General features: G+C 44.4%; 1 protein-coding gene across 1 annotated transcript in view; it reads left to right on the top strand.

Annotated features, from left to right (window-relative positions):
* Positions 1 to 20438: 20438 nt before the first annotated feature.
* Positions 20439 to 25024, top strand: part of LOC126251982 (putative inorganic phosphate cotransporter) — a 167711-nt gene continuing 163125 nt past the window's right edge. The window contains exon 1 of the mRNA XM_049952755.1: positions 20439 to 20591. Within this exon, the coding sequence (XP_049808712.1) occupies positions 20519 to 20591 (73 nt within the window). The 5' untranslated portion in view covers positions 20439 to 20518. The remainder of the gene's footprint in view (positions 20592 to 25024) is intronic.

Here is a 25024-nt window from a genome sequence, read left to right as displayed (position 1 = left end):
TTTTCGTAACGTCACAACCTCAACACAAATAAGCGAGGAATGGAACAAAGAATTACGGCTGTCATCCGAAACAAGGGCAGGAACTGTATAGCTGCGTGACAACAACGCCGCCTCTGGTCTGGGTTCAGAGACTACCCTCGGTTTCCTTCGGTGGCTGGCAGAAGTGTCAGCGGCCGTTAGCCTCGTGCGCAGGGCAGAGAGGCACTGCTTGCGGGTTGCAACACCGTCCCAGGATGACTTTTCGTGAGCAATCAACGTGGTTTCTGCAAGCACCGATCTTCTGAAACCCAGTTTACGCGGTTCGTTAATGAGATACAGAAGGAAGTAGATAGTGGAGTTGAGGTCAATGGCTTCTGTACGGTTTCTACACCGCGCCACGTAAACAAAATACGTACATACAAAATATCCTAGTACGCGTGCAGCTGAAGACTTCCTAGCCAACAGAAATCAGTATGGGGATACATCGCCAGAAACACTGGTAGCCGGCCACTGTGAGCGAGCGGTTCTAGGCGCTTCAGTCCGGAACCGCGCTGCTGCCACGGGCGCAGGTTCGAATCCTGCCTCGGGCATGAATGTGTGTGATGTCCTTAGGTTAGTTAGGTTTAAGCAGTTCTAAGTCTAGGGGACTGATGACCTCGGATGTTACGTCCCGTAGTGGTTAGAGCCATTTGAACCATTTTGAAACACTGGTAGTGTCCGGCGATACCTCAAGCTTGTGTGCCAAGGCCGCTGCAGTTCACGATATACAGGGTGAAAAGTATTTAAACCTACAAACTCTGGGAGGTTGTAGGGGACATCAAAACAAATATTTTTCCCTAATGCCATTTTTTCCTATGAGGATTATTTAAACCGGTGGAGGCCGTATTACGCTCTTCAGTCCTTTGCTGCTGTGTACCAACGTCTGCGTGAGACCGGGTCGTTTAGTAGATTACCTGGACAGGGACGCCGTCGCACGGTAAGAACGCTGCAATTTGAGGAAGCTCTCTTGCAGCATGTGGTGCGGGATCCTCCAATCAGCCCTCGTGCAATTGCACTTAACATGGGGACGAATCAGACGAATGTAAGAACAGTCTTTCGAGAGCGCGTCTATTTCACTTACAGCGTGTCCACAACCTGGAACCAGTTGATTATCCACCCAGAGCACAGTTTTCGCAGTGGTTCCGGGTACAGTGTGAAATGCATCCTACATTTCCATCCTCTGCGTTATTTACCGATGAAGCAACGTTCGAGAGTGATGGAGTCTTCAACATGCACAATTCGCATGTTTGGAGTGAGGATAACCCACATGCCACAGTTACTAGCGCTCATCGAGTGTGGTTCTTCGTTAATGTGTGGGTCGGTGTTGTTGGGGACTGTTTAATTGGGCCATAACTGCTACCTAGGCCATTAAATGGCAGGCACTATTACAATTTTCTCGCCAGAGCATTGCCAGAATTGCTGGAAGACGTCCCGCTCCCTACAAGACAACGCATGTCGTTCCAACATGACGGGGCGCCGGCATATTTCAATCGTCGTGTGCGTCGATTCCTGGACCGACGGTTCCCAGAAACGTGGATTGGCAAAGGTGGTCCTATACCATGGCCTGCTCGATCCCCAGATATGTCCCCTCTGGACGTTTTTGTGTGGGGAGAGATGCGCAACCTTGTTTACGCAACTCCTGTTGCATCAGAGGAGGATCTGGCTGCCCGGATGGTAGCAGTAGCAGGAACAGTTCAGGATACTCCTGGGGTTTTCGCCCATGTCAGACAGAACATGATCCGACTGTGTAACCTTTGTTTACGTGTCAATGGAGGCATTTTTGAAAACCTACTGTAATTGAAATTGGGTTGTGTTAATGTGTTGTCTCTTGGTCATAAAAAATGGAAAAGTGTTTGTTAGTTTAATTAATTTGTCGCCAGAGAAATCCTCCTCTGCCGGTTTAAATACTCCTCATACGAAAAAATGACATCAGGGAAAAATATTTGTTTTGATGTCCCCTATAACCTCCCAGAGTTTGTCGGTTTAAATACTTTTCACCCTGTATAGATATAAATGACCTGTCGTGGAACGCCTGTAGATCTATGAGGCACTTTTCTGATGAGGCAGTCATGTACATTATAACAACTCGAAGCTTTTCTAGTTTGTATCCGAGATATGAGCTTCAGCTCAGTGAACCAATAATAACGTCATCTTGCGAAATGTCATAGATTTATACCAAGACTGGTAGTTCTGTTTAGCGTATATTACAGCTGTTTGGGCACACAATTAAACAAGCTGGAAAAAGATAGTACCAAAATGTTGATAAGATTAGGTACTTAGCTGCAGTAATGCTGTCATGAAGATTCTCTTTGGACTCAATCAAGTTAATTTTGATCTAGGGACTTCCGTGACAGTTTAGGTGGAATTAAACGCTAATTTCATAGTATTCCATTCATTGCTTCCTCAATGGCATCTTCTAAAATCACTGCATAAAATACTTACTTAGCACCATACAACACGGGACTGAATTTTTCAGCTTCATATTAACAGCCCGTACAAAGGCACCAGTAATATAAAAAGTGCTTGAAACAATTGAAACTCATATAGCACACGGAGAACGACTGGGATACGTTTGGTGCGTCTGGCAGCTAATTAACAACTGAGATAAAACCGTTGGTGCGTTTTTCGCGGCCTTATTTAACCTACAATTACGAGTTTTAGTTACTAGATTAAGTTTCTATTTAAAACAGAAGCTTCTGGATATTTTGGCATTGTTTGTATTCTCATTTTCAAGCATATTGATTTAAATGCATTATTTCCAGTGAATACACCTATGTTATTTCAGTCAACTAGGCCATTGAAAGGTAATACACAATAAATTATTATTTGTAATCCTTCTGTTGAATCGATGAGTTGGAAAAGCCCTTACGTCCACTTTCTTTTCAAATTACCTTTACCAGAGGTAAATGATCTTTATATCTCTACCCACCGGTCGTATATCAGGGGGCAATGTCCCATCACCGGAAGTGCTCGTTAGAAGAGTATTAATTTAATGAAGGGGCTATGTCCGTATAAACAAGTGTATAGCAGCCTGTCCCAATAAAACAAAGAAAGAAAATAGACGACGTACAGAAAATCCTACGATACATACCTGACAAGCAGAAGCCATTTTATAACAGTATCTGCCAGTAACCAGCGTAAAAAGGAAAAGATAAGGATGAAACTTACCCATCATTGTCTGCTTTGCTGTATTTTGCTTGTGGTTGTATTTTGGGTACATTATGAATAAACATATATGCTCATAACACACTGTTTTATTGGTATAATGAATATGAATGTTAACAATATAAACTTTCATGACAATACTTTCGCTGTAAACAGAAGCTAGTTGCCGCCTCAACATCATCACATTCGAAAAGGGATCATCTCCAGTACATTCAAATTCCATTATTGACCACAGCCGGTTGACGTACGTTGTAATTGTGTATGTTGTTTCACCATGGTGCCAGTTGCTACATGGCAACTCCACAACACTATTCTGAAACCCGTTGTGTAGTAAACCAGTTTTTTGTTTTTCCTGAAAAAATTACTATTCGAGACATGACCCTTTTCCATCTCAACGATTCAGTTAGAGTTTTGACCTGTCTGGGTGATTTCGAGCTCAGTCTGTATTTCTTTGAGAGTATAAAACAAAACCCAAAGCTAATTAGCATTATTAGGAGCTATTTATTCCTGTCGTCGTCTACTTCTTTAAAAAATGAAAGGACAGAATGGTGGACTTTTATTATGAAACATTGTGTTGACATGTGACGAAAAACATTCCAATAGCAAAGAAAGCAGGTGTTGACAGATGTGAAAATTACCGAACTATCAGTTTAATATGTCACAGCTGCAAAATACTAACGCGAATTCTTTACAGACGAATGGAAAAACTGGTAGAAGCGGACCTCGGGGAAGATCAGTTTGGATTCCGTAGAAATGTTGGAACACGTGAGGCAATACTAACCTTACGACTTATCTTAGAAGAAAGATTAAGAAAAGGCAAACCTACGTTTCTAGCATTTGTAGACTTAGAGAAAGCTTTTGACAACGTTAACTGGAATACTCTCTTTCAAATTCTGAAGGTGGCAGGGGTAAAATACAGGGAGCGAAAGGCTATTTACAATTTGTACAGAAAACAGATGGCAGTTATAAGAGTCGAGGGGCATGAAAGGGAAGCAGTGGTTGGGAAAGGAGTGAGACAGGGTTGTAGCCTCTCCCCGATGTTATTCAATCTGTATATTGAGCAAGCAGTAAAGGAAACAAAAGAAAAATTCGGAGCAAGTATTAAAATTCATGGAGAAGAAGTAAAAACTTTGAGGTTCGCCGATGGCATTGTAATTCTGTCAGAGACAGCAAAGGACTTGGAAGAGCAGTTGAACGGAATGGACAGTGTCTTGAAAGGAGGATATAAGATGAATATCAACAAAAGCAAAACGAGGATAATGGAATGTAGTCAAATTAAATCGGGTGATGCTGAGGGGATTAGATTAGGAAATGAGACACTTAAAGTAGTAAAGGAGTTTTGCTATTTAGGGAGTAAAATAACTGATGATGGTCGAAGTAGAGAGGATATAAAATGTAGACTGGCAATGGCAAGGAAAGCGTTTCTGAAGAAGAGAAATTTGTTAACATCGAGTATAGATTTAAGTGTCAGGAAGTCGTTTCTGAAAGTATTTGTATGGAGTGTAGCCATGTATGGAAGTGAAACATGGACGATAACCAGTTTGGACAAGAAGAGAATAGAAGCTTTCGAAATGTGGTGCTACAGAAGAATGCTGAAGATAAGGTGGGTAGATCACGTAACTAATGAATTGAATAGGATTGGGGAGAAGAGAAGTTTGTGGCACAACTTGGCTAGAAGAAGGGATCGGTTGGTAGGACATGTTTTGAGGCATCAAGGGATCACAAATTTAGCATTGGAGGGCAGCGTGGAGGGTAAAAATCGTAGAGGGAGACCAAGAGATCAATACACTAAGCAGATTCAGAAGGATGTAGGTTGCAGTAGGTACTGGGAGATGAAGAAGCTTGCACAGGATAGAGTAGCATGGAGAGCTGCATCAAACCAGTCTCGGGACTGAAGACCACAACAACAACAACAATGACGAAAAACATCACAGCTGATAACAGACTACCGGCCGCTGTGGCGAAGCGGTTCTAGGCGCTTCAGTCTGGAACCGCGCGACCGCTACAGTCGCAGGTTCGAATCCTGACTCGGGCATGGATGTGTGTGATGTCCTTAGATCAGTTAGGGTTAAGTAGTTCTAAGTTCTAAGGGACTGATGACCTCAGATGTTAAGTCCCATAGTGCTCAGAGCCATTTGAACCATTTGAAAAGAGACTCTTGAATGGAAGGTAATGTTGTAAGAACAATGGTCCAAATGCATTGAATGCTTCATCTGGAAAAACATTTAACAAATTAAAAGTCTGAATCAAATATACGAAACAAAGATAGTATGTGTAGTATGCCAATCAGGCCTGTTTATTGGTACCTTACATCAGGGAGATTACATCCTTAGAAACTTGTTACGATATATAGAGACATGCAGATGATGGCGTCACATACAACCATTCCACACAAAATATCCTTCCACCAACGTCATATTGAAATTACATACAAGGAAAAGTACATTGAGGTGATAAAAGTCGTGGGACACCACCTAATATCTTGTCGTACCTCCTTCTTCCCGGCGTAGTGCAGCAGCTAGACATTGCAAGGACTCAACAAGTCGTTGAAAATCCCCTGCAGGAATACTGAGCCATGCTGCCTCTATAGCTGTGCATAATTGTGAAAGTGTTGCTGGTGCTCGATTATGTCCCTAAATGTACGATGGGACTCGTGTTGGGCGATCTGGATGGCCAGATCATTCGCTAGAATTGTCCAGAATGTTCTCAAATGGCGCATTATCATCATAAAAATTCTATCGTTCTTTAAGGACATGAAGACCACCAATGTCTGCAAATGGTCTCCGACTGGGCAAACATAACCATTTCCAGTCAATGATCGTTCCAATTGGACAAGAGGACCCAGTCCATTCCATATAAACACAACCCACTCCATTATGGAGCCACCGCCAGCACGCAGAGTGTCTTGTTGATAACAAGGGTCCATGGCTTCAAACCCTACCATCAGCTCATATGTCCAGGCCACGGTTTTCCAGTAGTCTAGGATTCTATCGATATGGTCAAGAGCCCAGAAGAGGCGCTGCAGGGAATGTCTGCAACACACATATAACAGATATTTTGCCCGCCGGTGTGGCCGAGCGGTTCTAGGCGTTTCAGTCCGGAAACGCGCGAAACCTACGGTTGCAGGTTCGAATCCTGCCTCAAGCATGGATGTGTGTGATGTCCTTAGTTTAGTTTGGTTTAAGTAGTTCTAAGTTCTAGGGGACTGATGACCTCAGATGTTAAGTCCCATAGTGCTTAGAGCCATTTTAACCATTTTTTTGAAGAGATGTTTTAGGCCTACCCACTTACATACTTATTCAGGATAATGCTACAAAATTTTACGAAACAACACAAACTTCTCATTCCAAATTTAGGACAAGAACCGCCAGAAGCTTCTCACAAGCGCCTAAAATTGACCCTTACGCACCGCTGTAGGGACCAATAACACACACCCAAAATCCGCAACTCGTGGTCTAGGGGCTAGCGTTGCTGCCTCTGGATCACGGGGTCCTGGGTTCGATTCCCGGCAGGGTTGGGGATTTTTCTCTGCCCGGGGACTGGGTGTTCGTGTTGTCCTCATCATCATCTTCATCATTTGTGAGAGGGACTAGATTAGACTGTGAAAAGAAAATGGACTGTGTAAAAATTGGGACTTTGTACGGGTGCTGATAGCCGCGCAGTTGAGCGCTCCACAAACCAAACATCGTCATCATCACACACACAAAACTCCAATCACAAACACTAAAAACACACATACAATTCCAATAACTCATCGTCACGAAATCCCCTAGCGCATTCGAAAGTCAGACGGGCACAATCCCGTAATACTTCATATACAACGTAGTACAACAATAGCCTCCGTCGTCGTGGTGTTAGCACAGGCACTCGCGCCGCTCGTCTGTTGCCATAGTCCATTGACGCGAATTTTTTCTGCAGTGGTCTACGTCTCATAATGATTCCAGCAGTTTTTCACGCAATGTTGCCTGTCTGTTAGCACTGACAACTCTACTCAAAAGCCCCTGCTCTGGTTCGGTAGATAAAGGCCTTCGGCCACTGTATTATCCATGGTGACAGATAAAGCCTTAAATCTGATATTCTTCGCACACTCTTGACAGTGTGGATCTAGGAATATTGAATTCCCTAACGATTTCCGAAATGGAATGTCCCATACGCATATTTTCAGCCGCGATTCCGCGTTCGAAGTCTGTTACTTCCCATCGCCTGACCGTAATCACGTCGGAAACTTTTTCACATGAATCACCCGAGTGCAAATGACATCTCCACTAATGCACATTCTGATCCTAATATTTGATCCCATTTCTCTTCCCTACTGACTCCTACTTCCTCTTATGACTCATCGTTACACAAGTCCTCCCCCTCACAGAGGCCTTCACTTTCACACTTTCCATCTATCCACTCTCTCCTCTATATTTAATAGTGGGATTCCCAATTCACTCATAATGTTACCGACCTTGCTTCAGATTTCACCGAAGATTGTTTTAATCTTTCTGTGTGCTGAGTCAGTACTTCCGATAGTCATTTCTTTTTTGATTTATTCGCATTTTTCATGCACAATTAATAAAATATTCCGGGCTATTATGCCGTGGTCGAATGGATTTCACTTTTACCCCGACGTTTAATAAATTAATAAAATAATTAATAAAATATTCCGGGCTATTATGCCGTGGTCGAATGGATTACACTTTTACCCCGACGTTTCGTACCCATCTGCGGAGGACATTTTCAAGGGGTATCGTAGCTTTGTTGAATATCCGATTCACACCCCGGCTCGCTACTGACCACTACTTAGTCAGAAGCGAGCCAGGGTGTGAATCTGACAATCAACAAAGCTACGATATCCCTTGAAAATGTCCTCCGCAGAAAGGGATGAAACGTCGGGTTTTAATGTGAAATCCTTTCGACCACGGTATAATAGCCGGGAATATTGTGACAATTCCGGCCGTGAAAGTTTCATTTTACTTTTTTCATGCAGCCATTTCATCTTAGCCTCCCTACGCTTCCTATTTATTTCGTTCCTAAGTGACTTGTATTTCTCTATTCCTGAATTTCCCTGAACATTTTTGTACTTCCTTCTTTCGTCGATCAACCGAAGTATTTCTTCTGTTACCCATGGTTTCTTCGCCGTTACCTTCCTTGTACCTTTGTTTTTCTTTCTGAGGTCTACGGTTGCTCTTTTTAGAGATGTCCATTCCTCTTCAACTGAACTGCTTACTGAGGTATTCATTACCGCAGTATTTATAGCCTAAGAGAACCTAGAGTGTATCTCTTCATTCTTTAGTATTTCCGTAAGCCACCACTTTGCCCATTGATTCTTCCAGACTACTCTATACTTTTTACCATTCCTAAATTCGCTCCCGGGAACGCCATACCATCCAGTATCCGATTTCGGAATCTCTACCTGAGCGTGATGTAATCTAACTGAAATCTTTCCGTACCTCCCTGCCATTTCCAAGTATACTTGCTCCTCTTGTGATTCTTGAACAGAGTATTCGCTGTTACTAGCTGAAATTTATTGCAGAACCCAATTAATCTTTCTCCTCCCTCGTTCCTACTACGAAACCCACATTCTCCCGTAACCCTTTCTGCCACTCCTTCCCTTACAGTCACATTCCAATCCTCTATGACTATCTTCCTTTACGTACTGAATTATCCGTTCAGTATCTCTGTCTTTTCATGTTCTACTTGCAACGTCGGCATGTATACCTGAACTATCGTTACCGGTGTTGGTTTGCTGTCGATCGATGATAACAACCCTATTACTGAACTGTTCACAGTAATTCATTCTCTGCCCTACCTTCCTATCATAACGAATCCTACTCCCGTTACACCATTTTCTGCTGCTGTTGATATTACCCTATATTCATTTGACCAGAAATTCTTGTCTTCTTTCCATTTCACTTCACTGACCCACACAATATCTAGATTGGGTCTTAACATCTCCCTTTACATACATTCTAGCTTCCCTACCACGTTTAAACTTCTGACATCCCACGCCTCGACTCGAAAAACGTTATCCTTTTGTTGGTTATTCAGTTTCTTTTTCCTATTATTACCTTCCCCTTGGTAGCCCTTCCCAGAGATCCTAATGCGGGACTAATTCGGAATGTTTTGCCATAGGAAAGGTCAACGTGACCCTTTTCAATTAGAGCACTCCTGCAGGCAATAACTGTCACTGTAGAACCTCCCTCAGCAGCAGTATGGTATTCTGCCTTACGGCAGGTCTTGTCATTGGTTAAGCCTCTTCCACTTTTGTCTGCCCGTAGTCAGTCTTTTCATTTCTGAATATTTGTCTCCTTTGATATTGTCCATCATTTGATATCTTCTTTTTCCTCTTCCCCTTTTCCCCTCCAACATTCCTTCTATTCCTTCCTTCAATAAACAGTCCCTCCTCAAACAATGTCCAATCCATTTCCGTTTTCTCTTTCTGATGACTTTCAGCATGTTTCTTTCTTCTCCAACTCTTCTTAACACTTCTTCATTCCTTACTCGGTCTTCCCATTTCACTTTTTTCCATTCTTCTCCATATCCACATCTCTAGTGCCTCCAATCTTCTTTCATCTTCCTTCCGCAATGTCCAAGTCTCCGCACCATATAGTGCAACGCTCCCTCCGCAGACGTCAATGCTGTTATTTGTTCTTGCCCTTCCTCCCTATGACATATGGGATCTTGCTCTGGGCAATTGAAAGACTTATTCGCCCCACGTTGAGTACTCTTCCTGCAGTGAATTTGGCTTCCGGTATCATTCTTGCAAATGGTTAAATAAAGCTTGCACATTTCCTTTGTTGAAAGCTAGTGCCCTCGCAAACGATGCTCTACAAAATTTCCGAAATTGTAAACAACATTTGCGTCTGTTCAGAAAAAGATCTATCCAGGTTCTGCTGGCGTCATTTGACTTGATAGGCGTTTACAACCATTTTTAATTGAAAGTTGAAATGCCATCCTTCTCAGATCAGCTTTAGCACATTCGTGGATTTTTTTTCCATTATAAGAAGGTATTCAACCAGCTCTTCCTCTAATTCTGCACCCAAACTGGCTTTTCACCCAATTTAATTACGAACTGCTACAGCCAGAATCATATCATGCTTTTTACTTAAGGTTTGGAGTGTTATAGGAGGTACATTAAATATCCTTGCTACTTTCTGGGTCTCCATTCGCTTTTCTTGGACAGCTAAAATAGCTTTTTCCATGTCCTATTCGTTAGAGCACTTTCTTTTAGTCTTTCTAATATACTTAGTCGTTTTTCCAGGCGTCCTGAAGCAAGAGGCGTCGTAAATTATCAACCCATTCTACATCAGGTGTACCACAATAATGTGTACGTATGGACTAGCCCACATTTAGATCCGGTTTTGTAACCCATGTTTAGACCAACCGGATAAGAACGCTTAGAGTGGTAACAACTCATTACCGAAATACGTTGTGCGATAAGTAATATACACCGAACGAACTGTGGAATATCAGTAACAAAATTCTGGTAACAAAAAATGCCTTGCTGTAACAACTAACGGTAAATAAAATAAAAACAACTTACCCACAAAATGTTTCAAGGCACTGGAGACGGCAAAATGACGTGCTCTGTACCACTGTATCGAAACACTTCGGCTGCAAGCGATCTATTGCATTTGATGGCTCCCTCTCTAATAGTTTAACACCACTAGGCTGCAGTACCTGTATCCCCTTAGACAACAACTAGCCCATATTTAGACCCTAGTCGGTATTTGGACCACTTCCTCTGCCTAATTAGGGGTGATCAGTAACTGGAGTCAATCACAACCTTCAACTGTCTAGGAGTTATGCACGGAGCTGTTTAAAATGAAACAACTGGTTTAATTTATCCGTGGGGACTGCAGGCTGATAGACTCAGATTTTGCACAAGTATCCTGAGGAAGTATACACTGAGATGACATGAGATGGACATATAGATAAAGAGGCAGTATCGCGAACATAAAAGGGCAATGGACTGGCGGAGCTGTCGTTTGTAAAGGTTTCCGACTTGATCATGACCGCACGACAGGAATTAACAGGATTTGAACGTTGAATGGTACTTGGAGCTAGACGCACAGAACATTCCATTTCGGAAATCGTTAGGGAATTCAATATTCCAAGATCCACAGTGTCAAGAGTGTGTTGAGAATACTGAATTTCAGGTGTTACCTCTCACCAAGGACAGCGCAGCGGCCGACGCCCTTTACTTAATGACCGAGAGCAGAGGCGTTTGAGTAATAACCATAGAAATCAATGTGGGACGTAGGACGAGCGTATCCGTTAGGACAGTGCGGCGAAATGTGGCGTTAAGCGACTATCGCAACAGACAACCAACGCGAGTGCCTTTGCTGTCAGGACAACATCGCCTGCAGCACTTCTGCTGGGTTCGTGATCACATTTGGACCCTAGACGACTGAAAAACAATATCCTGGTCATATGAGTCCCTATTTCAGTTGGCAAGAGCTGATGGAAGGGTTCGAGTGTGGCGCAGGTGACGAAGCCGTGGACCCATGTTGTCGACAAGGCAAGGCAAGCTGGTGGTGGCTTCATAATGGTATGGACTGTGTATGCGTAGAATGGAGTGGGTCCCTTGGTCAAACTGAACCGCTCATTAGCTGGGAATGGCTATGTTCGGCTACTTGGAGACCATTTGCGGCTACTCATAGACTCCGTGTTCCCAAACAACGATAGAATTTTTATGGATGACAATGGGTCACGGTTGTTCACGACTGGCTTGAAGAATATTGTGAACAGTTAGAGCGAATTATTTGGTCATCCAGATCGGCCACCATGAATATCATCGAACAATTGCGGGACATAATCGAGAGGTCAGTTCATGCACAAAATCCTGCACCAGCACTTTCGCAGTTATGGACGGCTATAGAGGCAGCATGGCTCAGTATTCCTACAGGGGACTTCCAACGATTTGTTGAGTCCATGCCACGTCGATTCGCTGCACTACGCTGGGCAAAAGCAGGTCCGACACGATATTACGAAGTATCCCATGACTTTTGTCACTTCAATGTAAACCATGAATATCCTTGATCTTAGACATTTAGATGTATATCATAGCATCATACAGCGCACGTTCAGTCGGCCGTCCAGAAAATCTTGGAAATCATTTTTAGTGTATTATTTACTATCCGCCAAGGTATGCTTTATCTGATTACCAGGAGCGTTTGAAAAGTCCATGCAAAGTCCGAGAGATGGCACGACCGGCGCGTATCGATATCATGTTTGGTTAGTAGCATCTTTGGAAAGAACGCACACCAAGTTTCAGCCATATTGGTCTATTTCTTTGTGTTTGGCATTCGTGTGAATCAAGTAAGTCGAGTGATTGTCAAAAAATGGACGAAAAAGAATTTCGTGTGGTGATTAAACATTACTTATTGAAAGGCAAAACGCCTCAGGAGACTAAACAGAAGCTTGATAAACATTACGGTGACTCTGCACCTTCGATTAGAACATTTTATAAGTGGTTTCAAAATTTTCGGAGTGGCCATATGGGCACAAGTGATGCTGAACGTTCTGGATGCCCTGTGGAGGTTACAACTCCAGAAATCATTGATAAAATCCATGATATGGTGATGGATGACTGAAGAGTTAAGGTGTGTGAGATTGCTAGTGCTGTGGGCATCCCGAATGAACGGGTACATAATATTTTTCATAAACATTTGGACATGGGAAAGCTATCCGCAAGATGGGTTCCGCGATTGCTCACGCTTGACCAAAAACTGTATCGTGTGAAGTGTTGCAAGGACGGTTTGCAGCTGTTTAGGAAGAATCCGCAGGACTTTAAGCGTCGTTTCGTCACTGTGGATGAAACATGGATACATTACTGTACTCCTCAGACCAAACAAAAATCTAAACAATGGGTTACCAAGTGAGAATCTGCACACAAAAAATGCGAAGACCGTTCCTTCGGCCAGAAAGGTTATGGCGACTGTCGTTTGAGATTCGCAAGGGATAATCCTCATCGACTATCTGGAAAAGGGTAAAACTATTACAGGTGAATATTATTAATCGTTATTGGGCCGTTTGAAAACCGAGCTGCAAGAAAAACGCCGGCGATTGGACAGCAAAAAGGTCCTTTTCCATCACAACAATGCATCAGCACACACCTCTGCAGTTGTGGTCGCAAAATTAATGGAAATAGGATTCCAGCTCGTTTCACATCCCCCCTATTCTCCAGACTTGGCTCCCTTGGACTACTATTTGTTCCCCAATTTGAAGAAATGGCTGGCGGGACAAAGATTTTATTCAAATGATGTGGTGATTTCAGCAACTAATAGCCATTTTGCAGACTTGGACAATTCCTATTATTTGGAAGGGATCAACAAATTAGAACAGTGTTGGACAAAGTGCATAAGTATAAAAGGAGACTATGTCGAAAAATAAAAAGGTTTACCCCAAACACGTAAGTAATTTTTATTTTTGCACGGACTTTTCAAACGCCCCTCGTACTTTCTTAGTCGCCTCAGTCATTTTCCAGCTGCAGGGGTAGGAGGTTTTTCCCTTATCCATCTGAATGGGCGGTGTTCGGAGCCGACTCGGCTGATTTTAAGGGGGAGTATTTTCCAGCATGGCCGGTACCTCCAACACTTCCCGCAGAGTAACTTTTTAAAGGACTTACCAGAAAGCAGCACCTTACAAAAGCTCTGCAAGTGGGAGCAGGAAATGGCATAAGAAGGCCTACACTCTGCTTCTCATTCTCTGTAATATATAAAGGTTAAAAAACTTCGTGAAGTGGTCTGGAGCCCATGAAACCGAGGAGTGCACAGGTGGCCTTCGTGGGCTGGAGAAGTTATGTCCCCTCTAGGGCGGAGGGGAGCTGGTGATCCTTCGGTATTATCATGTTACTCATGCAGTACGAAAGTGTGTTCCCCAATGCGAGCGCGGAATGCTGCTTCGGTACCTTCCTGTTTTTGTCAGCGAGTGTTACGGATTATTGAATGCAGTCTTTTTCTTGTAGAAAGAGATACCTCGGATAGAGTTTGGAGCCGTTAGCTAACTGAAAGTAAAGCTGGATAAAAGCGACGGTCTTGGCTTCACGGTCGATTCATACCAATAAATTTAATTTGTTTCCTCGCTAATTTGAGAGTGGTGTTTTGTATCCTTCTTTCTGAAATAAGGGAGAAAGCTGGTTTTGAATGGTAGGATAGTGGGCCATAATTTTATTAACAAAGTCAATAAAAAATAAACCACTTTATTGCCGCAACAAAGAGATCTAACACTGTCAGTAACTACTATCAGACTTTAATCTACTAGTGACTTTTTTTTTTAAGAAACTCAGCTGGTAGCAGATTTCACAGAACCTCTAAAATAACTTTTAAGAAAAAAAAATTAAGAAAAGTCAGCAACTACCACCAGAAATTAATTTTCTTGTGACCTTTTCTTTTGCAAGCAAGGCAACTAGTGGTAGAATGTAGAAAATATCTAAAATAACATTTAAGAAAAATATATTAACTAAAGAAGCTTAAGAGAAATTTTTTGAAATCTTGGCTTTAAATTCAAGCAAAAAAATGGTTCAAATGGCTCTGAGCACTACGGGACGAAACATCTATGGTCATCAGTCCCCTAGAACTTAGAAGTACTTAAACCTAACTAACCTAAGGACATCACACAACACCCAGCCATCACGAGGCAGAGAAAATCCCTGACCCCGCCGGGAATCGAACCCGGGAACCCGAGCGTGGGAAGCGAGAACCGTACCGCACGACCACGAGATGCGGGCAAATTCAAACCTTCACACAAATGTTTAATAAGGTAAACAATGTGGCGTTTGACAAAACATTCTCGATTTAAGCTTAAGAAATCTACAGAAATAATTAAGAGGCCATTAGCATCCGACATCCGTCCGCAAGTAAAACAGATCACTCGTAATAATCAAAAACAAGCAATCCATAAAATACAATTAGTTGGTCGTGCGGATAATGTGCCCGTATGTGGCCCAAGTAACTTATTTCTTTTGTTTATTAACAACACTCAGCCTAGTTTGCCACTTGAGATTTTAGGCTCTCGCTTTAGTACTGTTAACAGAGAGAGCAACCACTTTAGGATTGATGATTTCTTTTACTCAAGAACCCTTTAGCGGAATTAACAATATAAACCACCTGTGTACTCAAGCTACCAGGTGACAGTAAATTATTAGTCACAATGTTAGAAAAAATTACAACAGCAAAAGACACTGGAGAAAGTTTGGGAAAAACGAGCAGTGCGGTGATATCACGTTATGTACTGCCTAATATTGATAACACCAGTTAGCGTGTCCAAACGAAGGCAAGAGGCTTTCACACGGCAAGGTTAATAGTAAAAAATACACAGTAAAATGACTTGACTGGAATCACTTCAAATGTTCACAAAAAGTGCTTTACAGGCGGTGATGGATAACCAGGATGGTGGGTAATAAAATAGCAGTTTTCACACGAAAGCTGTAAGAGTTGTGACTGTAACTGAAAGCCCACAATAAATTCCCGGGATTGCGAACATAGTTAACAACCGCCCGAGCAGTGACTGTCATCGGCTGAGCATATATCCACCAGTCGCCCTCGTGTTCACTCCTTTGGAACTGGCTGATAGGACGTCAACCCGGCGCCGAAGTGCACACAGGCTTCTTCCAAACGAACCAAATCCACGTACAAGCAGGCGCACAAGCGGCACATCGAAATACTGTAACTTGTAGCTCGGGCAGCCTCCCCCTATCCGGCCGACACAGGGCACCACGTAACTCGCTCTGACTAACATCTCAAAAGCAGCAGCGAGCCAAGGATCTTATCGGCGACGACGTCACGTCGATTACTACCAGCCGGCGCCATACGAACCGCTAGGCACTTGATCACTGACCCACAACAACCGTCCATGCGGTCCAGCTTAAATTGACCTAAACGTCACTGCGCTTAACTCTGGCGGCGGAAAATCGTTCTACCACCGCCAACAATGCCGCCAACCACACGATCTATCGATATTAAATCGCGTCACGATATACTCGCACGGCACACTTGTCCTATTGACTTCGAACGGTGTTGCTGTTTTGTTGTTGCTGTGATTATCGCAGGAACTTGATGGTAACCAGTTGGAGGTGGTGCACTGAGCCTTTGGTGATGAACATATTCCAGTCCAGTGGTCGGACCTCGAAATGTTACTTGAAAGTACACTGTTGTTTAAAAGCTAAAAACGAAAGCAGCTTTTGCACGATGTGTCACTCCTAAGTAACAAAGTTTGATGAAATTTGAACCACATATAGAAAGAACTGCTAGTATAGTACAGACGTTAAGTGAAACAAATGCGTAACGAGGCGAACAGAAATGACACTTTTATTCAAAGACAAAAAGTACACCGAAGTCTCCGGAGCGCGAAGGAGCGCCTGGTCCCCGGCACGAATCCGCCCGGCGGACTTGTTTCGAGGTCCGGTGAGCCGGCCGGTCTGTGGATCGTTTTTAGGCGGTTTTCTATCTGCCTCGGCGAATGCGGGCTGCTTCCCCTTATTCCGCATCAGCTACCTATGTCGGCAATTGCTGCGCAAACAAGTTCTTCATATACGCGTACACCACCATTACTCTACCACGCAAACACAGGGGTTACACTTGTCTGGTGTGAGACGTTCCCTGTGGTAGTCCACTGGGGACCGAACCGCACAATAACCCTGGGTTCGGTGTCGGATTGCGGAGGGGAGAAGTGGACTGCGGTAGTCGTCGCGGGGTTGTAGACCACTGCCGCTGCGGCGGGGACGGAGCCTCTCCAGCGTTTCTAGGTCCCCAGTTAACATTCAACACCGAAGTCACCGCGATTCACGATGGTCCCTGGGCATTACAAAAGGCTTGACATGGTTCTGAATAGGGTGCGTGATCACCACGGACGGCCACAAGGTAGGTATGATTTTCCAGTGGGATGTCCCATACCTCCACCAGCGGGGTTGACAGCTGCTGGGTGGTGGATAGCACATGTGGACGTATTATAATAGGCCTCCCAAACGCATCCCACACGTGCTCGATGGGATTTAAGTCGGGGGAACGAGCAAGCCAGTCTATAAGCCGAATATATCCTCTAGTTCCAAGAGCCCCTGCACCTGCGCTGTTCGAAGCGGCCGCGCCTTGTCATGCATAAAAATGAAGTCAGGGCCGAATGCACCCCCGAAGTGACGCATATCGGGATGGAGTACAACGTCACAATAACTTTGAACAGTGAATGTACCGTATTCAAAGATTTGGAGGTCAGTCTGCCTATGCAAATTATACCTCCAGACACCGTAACACCTGGATCACCAAAACGGTCATGTTTGACAGTGCTGCCGGTCGGTGTGGTTCAAATGGTTCAAATGGCTCTGAGCACTGTGGGACTTAACTTCTGAGGTCATCAGTCCCCTAGAACTGAGAACTACTTAAACCTAACTAACCTAAGGACATCACACACATCCATGCCCGAGGCAGGATTCGAACCTGCGACCGTCGCGGTCGTGCAGTTCCAGACTGTAGTGCCTAGAACCGCTCGGCCGTACGGTGTGGCCGAGCGGTTCTAGGCACTTCAGTCTGGAACCGAGCGACCACTACGGTCGCAGGTTCGAATCCTGCCTCGGGCATGGATGTGTGTGATGTCCTTACATTAGTTAGGTTTAAGTAGTTCTAAGTACTAGGGGACTGATGACCTCAGATGTTAAGTCCCATAGTGCTCAGACAATCTGACAGTGCTGGATGTACCCTCATATGCCGAGAGGTGGGAACGGGTAATGCACCTAGAAACCATTAAAATTGCTACACAACGAAGATGACGTCTACAGACGCGAAATTTAACCGACAGGAAGAAGATGCTGTGACACGCAAATTATTAGCTTTTCAGAGCATTCACACAAGGTTGGCGCCGGTGGCGACACCTACAACGTGCTGACATGAGGAAAGTTTCCAACCGATTTCTCATACACAAACAGCAGTTGACCGGCGTTGCCTGGTGAAACGTTGCTGTGATGCCTCGTGTAAGGAGGAGAAATGCGTACTATCACGTTTCCGACTTTGATAAAGGTCGGATTGTAGCCTATCGCGACTGCGGTTTATCGTATCGCGACATTGCTGCTCGCGTTAGTCGAGATCAAATGACTGTTAGCAGAATATGGAATCTGTGGGTTCAGGAGGATAATGCGGATCGCCGTGGTGGATCCCAACGGCCTCGTATCACTAGCAGTCGAGATGACAGGCATCTTATCCGCATGGCTGTAGCGGATCGTGCAGGCACGTCTCGATCCCTGAGTCAACAGATGGGGACTTTTGCAAGACAACAACCATCTGCACGAACAGTTCGACGACGTTTGCAGCAGCATGGATTATCAATTCGGAGACCATGGCTGCGGTCACCCTTGATGCTGCATCACAGACAGGAGCGCCTGCGATGGTGTACTCAACGACGAACCTGGGGGCACGAATGGCAAAACGTCACTTTTTCGGATGAATCCAGGTTCTGTTTACAGCATGATGCTCGTCGCATTCGTGTTTGTCGACATCACGGTGACCGCACATTGGAAGCGTGTATTCGTCATCGCCATACTGCCGTATCACCCGGAGTGATGATCTGGGGTGCCATTGGTTACACGTCTCGGTCACCTCTTGTTCGCATTGACGGCGGTTTGAACAGTGGACGTTACATTTCAGATGTGTTACGACCCATGGCTCTACCCTTCATTCGATAACTGCGAAACCCTACATTTCAGCAGGATAATGCACGACCGCATGTTGCAGGTCCTGTTCTGGGCAATGATTTCTCAGGATCTATGCACCCAAATTGCGTGTAAATGTAATCACATGTCAGTTCTAATATAATATATTTGTCCAACGAATACCCGTTTATCATCTTCAATTCTTCTTGGTGTAGCAATGTTAATGGCCAGTAGTGTATATTCTATTAAGAACCATGTTTGCCGGCCTCGGTGGTCTCGCGGTTAAGGCGCTCAGTCCGGAACCGCGCGACTGCTACGGTCGCAGGTTCGAATCCTGCCTCGGGCATAGATATGTGTGATGTCCTTAGGTTAGTTAGGTTTAAGTAGTTCTAAGTTCCAGGGGACTGATGACCACAGATGTTAAGTCCCATAGTGCTCAGAGCCATTTGAACCATTTTTTGAAAAACCATGTTTCGCCTTTTGTAATGTCCAGCGGACCGTCATCAATATCGGTGACTTTAGTGTAATTGTTATGTTTGAAACAAAGCCTCATTTCTGTTCGTCTCATTGCGTATTTACTTCAGTCTGCTCTTGCACTGTAGCAGATCTTTCTATGTATTGTCGGAGTTTCATCGAGATATGTCACTTGACAGTAGCACATACTGTGAAAGTTACTATTGTCCTTACGTTCTGCACACCACTGTAGTTAGGTAACTACATGGCTTTTATTTATTATTTATTTTAGAATGATGGTCCGCAGGTCGTGGTCTCGCAGCAGCGTTCTCGCTTCCCGAGCAGGGGGTCCCGGGCTCGATTCCCGACGGGCTCAGGGATTTTCACCTGCCTCGAGATGACTGGGTGTTGTGTCGTCTTCATCATCACCATTCATCCCCATTGCGGTCGGAGAAAGGCAATGGCAAACAACCCCCAGTAGGACCTCGCCTAGTACGGCGGTACGGGTCTGCCGCATAGTTCCCCTACGCTCTGTCAAGGAGTATGGGACTTCATCATCATCATCATCATTAGAATGGTAAATCGTGTCTCGGGGATCAAACAGAGGCTGGCGATCATTATTTCGACTAATTTTGCACGTATATCAGTGAAGGTCATTAATCTGGATCCGGCATTAAACGTTAACGAACAAGTCCGCGGAGCTGGATGTCGCGTAATTTTTCTCGCGCGCCGCGAATCGTCAAGAGTGTGTGGACTCTGGCAGCGAGTGTGATTTCGGTCGAGGCGACGGAAGCTACGCAGAACGGACTGCTCGAGAATGATCTGTTTCCTCCAAAAACAATCAAAACCCGGCAAATCCTGCTCTGTCACCCTGCTGTAGCAGGCGTGGACGTTATCTGTCAGCTCAAGTTGAGCAGAGCTTTCTCTCTGCATATCCCCGCGCAGGGACGGTAAGCCGAGGCAAATTCCGAAGCCGCGGGTGATCCCTGACCACACAGCTTGGGGCTAACTGGAGGCGCGCCCGCAGGACTAAGCCCACGTGCGCGCGGGTCGGGCGACCTAATCTAGACGCTGACGGCCCCACGCACGCTTCACGTGAGCCGGCGGTGTGGCCGCCCGTGGGGGGGAGGCACGCTCTCCCATTGGTCGGCGCCGAGGGTACATCAGCGGCGCGCGCCGCGAGTTCGTCCGGCAGTAGTCGCACGGAACACACGGAGCGAAGCAGGGCACCGCGCTCGGAAGACCAGACGAGACGGCATGGGCACCAGCCAGGAGGAACGGCAAATCCGCGACAGCACTTTCCGCATCATCGCCCCGGACCCGCCAAGAGGTAAACATGGCCGCCGCGCAGCTCTCGCAGTAACCTTTAGGCGGCGATTGTTTTCGCAGCTTGTGCGCCAACTGCTGCGCAACTGCTACGAACAGGTGTTTTTGGAAATGTGTTGGAGGTATTGTTGTCTCTTGGTGACAGGGCAGCAATATTACAGTCGAATCATCGCCTTTTTGGCAGGCTGCCATTACTGTTTTCTCGTCGTGATACGTAGCACTATTTATTTTCTTGTATACCGCACATCCAACGTGGCTTTCACAGTAAGCAAGCTGTGCCTCGTTCCTCACTAGTATAACGTCTGTTTTTCGAAGATTCCCTCCGTAACCTAAAACTACCTTAACATATTTTCCAGCTTGTTCAATGTTCACCCTTTTTCTTTTCGTTGATACTGTATACCTTCTTATAATAATGTCATCTATGCGACCCAACCAATACCGAATAACATATTGTTCTTATAGATGCTGGTAATAAAACAGTCGACGCACACGTAGCCTATTTTCAGGATAAATATTTCCCTCAGCAGCAGAGTTTGCAAAGAGGCGTAATGAAATTACCGGATAGATGGAAACTTAACGTCGCAACGGTAATCCAACCCCACTGGCAATATTATTACAATAGTACACGAGTTCGAGAGCCGGTTCAATACCCATTTCTAGTCTGTGAGGAAGTGTCATTACAGCACGAACTCCACTCCAAAGTGAAACATTCAATCCTGCACAAATCTTCAGGCGGTTGATAAGACGTTCTCAGTCATAAGCTGTAGATCTTTCCGTGTCTGGTGGTTACCATTAACATGTTCCTCCTTACTAGTTCCACTTGTGAATGGGTTTGTAGTAAGAAAAGACGTCCGTACGCCTCCGTGCGCATACAGCTTTCTCTGATTTTCTCGTCGCGTTTCACGAGATGTGAAAGGAACGCCATTCTCGGAATGTAAAAGTAAACTCGTCTCTGATGCACAACGGCGCTTTTATAGTCTCTGGCGCTGGAGTTAGTTGAGCATCTACGGAACGCTATCGCGCTTACTGAACAATCCCTCGGTGTTACATGCCCAGCCTTGTTTAATCTTTTCTGTTAATCCAATATAGGACACTCCAGATATTGTATACGTAGGGTGCTTAAAAAGTATTAAATGTTTTGAGAGGTGACAGCGTGGACCAAAACAAGAAAAAAAGTCCAGTAAACATGGGCTGTAAAACGCACTTGAAGAGCTAAGAGCCACTTGTTCGGTAACAGAGACGTGTTTCACGATTGCGAAGATAAAACAAATTCTCATAGCTCTTAAGTATGCATTTTAGAGCCGAAGTTTGCTGGATACTTTCTTCCTTGTACTGCCATCTCTCAAAATATGGAATACTTTTTTTACAAGGTGTATATCCTTGGCTCTTCCGGTTGGTTTTTGAAAAATTAATTTGGTAGCATATCAAAATTTTATATTTTCCTATGTAATTGTGGAGTTAAAACCTTGCTTATGGGGCTTCCAGTCTAACAACGTACGCTAGAGTACCAGTGTTGTGTAGAAAAGGTACGCAGGCTGAATGTTGTGGACCGTGCCTCGATAGGTCAATTAGAAGAACATGGACGCAAAAGTTAAGGGTTCAGTTGTGTGTCCTGATCCAGTATTCATAGCATGATGTATCATTCCGTGATCTTGTGGCAGAATAAAAGGGGGATGTACAGTTTAAGCAGGAATAGATAGACTGCAAAGGCTATTAGTCAGTGCTCACATATATCTTTTGTTAACGAATAAACAATATATGTAAGCACTGGCTGTTAACGTTACGTTACTATAGTCTATCAGGGGTGTCCAACCTGCGGCACACGGGCCGCATGCGGCCTAAAGCAAGCATCAAAGAGGCCCAAAAAGTGAACACTATCACACGGTCGGTAAAACATAAAAATCAGTTCATGTAAAGTTACGAGAAACTGAATATTTTCAATATGGAACTCCCGCCACAAGATGCTATTCCCTCATTCACCCCCACCTCTTTTTTTTTGTCGTTTCTTTGTTGTTTTTTGTTGTTGCTCAGCGTTTATTGTTAGTGCTAAATGTATTACGTGCGGCTTAATAATTCCCATTTTCTTTCAATGTGCCCCAGTTAAGCTAAGAGGCTGGACACACCTGTGCTAAGTTAATGTGCTCACTGCTGCTCTTTGCCAATAATACGGCAGACGTGAACAAAGAGAGCAGAATAATTCATGGATTAATGTACTTTCGTAACACAGAGCTCGGAACTGTTGTTGTAGTAGTAGTGTTATATAAGTAACTGGAGAATTTCGAACATTGTTGAGCGTGTGACTAAACATAATATAGTTGAAAACTCAAATTGAAAGTCCAACTGCCTGTCACCTACCTGTGCGAATCTGAACACCATCAATCATAAGTCAGTGTTAAAATGTAGGCTCAATCACCTTTCACAGTGCATAAGAACCGAAATTGCTGAGGAGCAAGCCTTGATCAGAATTATTGTACAACAATCTATAAAAGCGATAAAGATACAAATATAAATCGCTTTTATAGATTCCATATAGTAATTCTGATGATGAAGTCTTGCTCCTTCGAAACGCCTAAATTATAGTGCTTTTGCAGTGTGAAAGACTACAGTGTAACACTGGTTTTTAACAACCACGACCTCTTGTCCATTATGGAAAAAAATCAAAACCCGTAAGGTATTCTGCGTAAAGAGCATAACGCGAAGCTCCACTGGATTTCAACCGCAATTTTATGTTGACTCATTCGTCCGACAAGCGGTATTATCGATTACAGAAGATGCACCTTAATTCGCTATAAAGATTAAAGTGCCGTTTATCTGATGGTCAGTGTTAAAAATCACAGACGCTCGGGAATTGTGTGATAAAGACGTTTGTAGCCGCAGACTTGGTTATGTCTTATCAGGGAAGGATCTAATTAGGTGAGCCGGTCGGCCTCTAACAACGCCAATTGATTCAGTTAACGCCCGTTTACTTGGTTTTGCGGAGCGAGGAGACGGATGGTCGCCAGATTAAGAGTTATGCGAGGCGCAGAGACGGCGCAGACTTTGGCAGGGCAGGCGCTCTGTAAATCGAGTAGCTCTGCTGACGCCGCAACAGGTGGACGCATACCTCAGCGGCGGGTATCTTCCTCTCCCTGCTCGTCGTGTGTAGCGGCGTCCCTATCGAAGAGGTGCCACGCCTGGCCCTAGAGAGACCGCAACCATAAAGTGCGGCGTGAATATCTACCGGCAGATTCTCTTAGGATTTCAATGACGGTTCACCACTCAGTGTAGGGAGGTCGCTAACGTCACACGTTATGCTGTTAGTGCATCTGATAGACAGAACAAGACTGGTGTTCTGAGTAGCACTACACAGTTCTTTTGGGCACAGTCACAGATACATTTACTGACTTTCTTTCTAGATCGACTTTGTCGCGACACTGGATAGCAATGGCTCCTTCAGTCGATATATTTTTCAACTCATCAGTAATTCCCCATCTTTTGCTGTCTAGTACTAATCGTTTGCTCGCCAGGCAACCACTACACCCAACGTCCTCACTTCTTCTTTCCACTCCATGCAGATTCAGAAGGATGTAGGTTGCAGTAGGTACTGGGAGATGAAGAAGCTTGCACAGGATAGAGTAGCATGGAGAGCTGCATCAAACCAGTCTCAGGACTGAAGACCACAACAACAACAACAACAACAACAACTCGTTTCGTAATTTATCTTACCACTTAATTTTTAGCAATCTTCCCCCCAGTTTTTTCTTCTTAGGACTTCCGATGGTCCTTGCTTAACCCAATACAATGCTGTGCTCCACACGTACACTTTAAAGGACTTCTTCCTCTGTTTTCGATATCTGATTCCAGGAGAGGCTCTTTTATTGAGTAATTTGTACGACCGTTTCACAGGAAGTCTGCTGCGCAATGTATCGCTCGGAACTAGTTACTTCTGAAGTACATTTTACTCTCGTTTTCCGGTTGGTTCTCTATTTATATCTCATACACAGTGTGATTTCCTGATGATGTTACAAACTTTCATCTGTGATGGAGAAGCGTAAGCGTGTCAATTTGAGGTAAGAGACACTGTTCGGAAAGAACAGAGTTGAAAGTTACGCACGAAAATCGTTCTGATACCTCTGACAGTGACTCTCTTGTACTGCAAGCTGTTTCCATGTTTTTGAAAAATGTAGTATGGACAAAATCAATAAAAAGGCTAGTACACATGGGTTCTAAAGTATATACCTTAAGATTGTTAGTCTTTGCTACTGCTTCTGCTGAACAAGTGCCACAGTTCTTAAGGTGTGCAGTTACTTTTCTTGGTGCATATTATCTTCTTCCAAAATATGGAAAGCTCAGAGCTTGCAGTAGAAGAGTCCACTGCCAGAGTTATCAGAACGATTTTCGCTTATAGCTTTCCACTCTCGTTTCCGGGCCGGGGCCTCTTACCTCAAATTGATGCAG

This window comes from Schistocerca nitens, chromosome 4, assembly GCF_023898315.1.
Source record: "Schistocerca nitens isolate TAMUIC-IGC-003100 chromosome 4, iqSchNite1.1, whole genome shotgun sequence".
In the NCBI taxonomy this organism is placed as follows: Eukaryota; Metazoa; Arthropoda; class Insecta; order Orthoptera; family Acrididae; genus Schistocerca; species Schistocerca nitens.
Note: the sequence above shows the minus strand (reverse complement) of the source record. Positions and strands in the feature narration are given on the sequence as shown.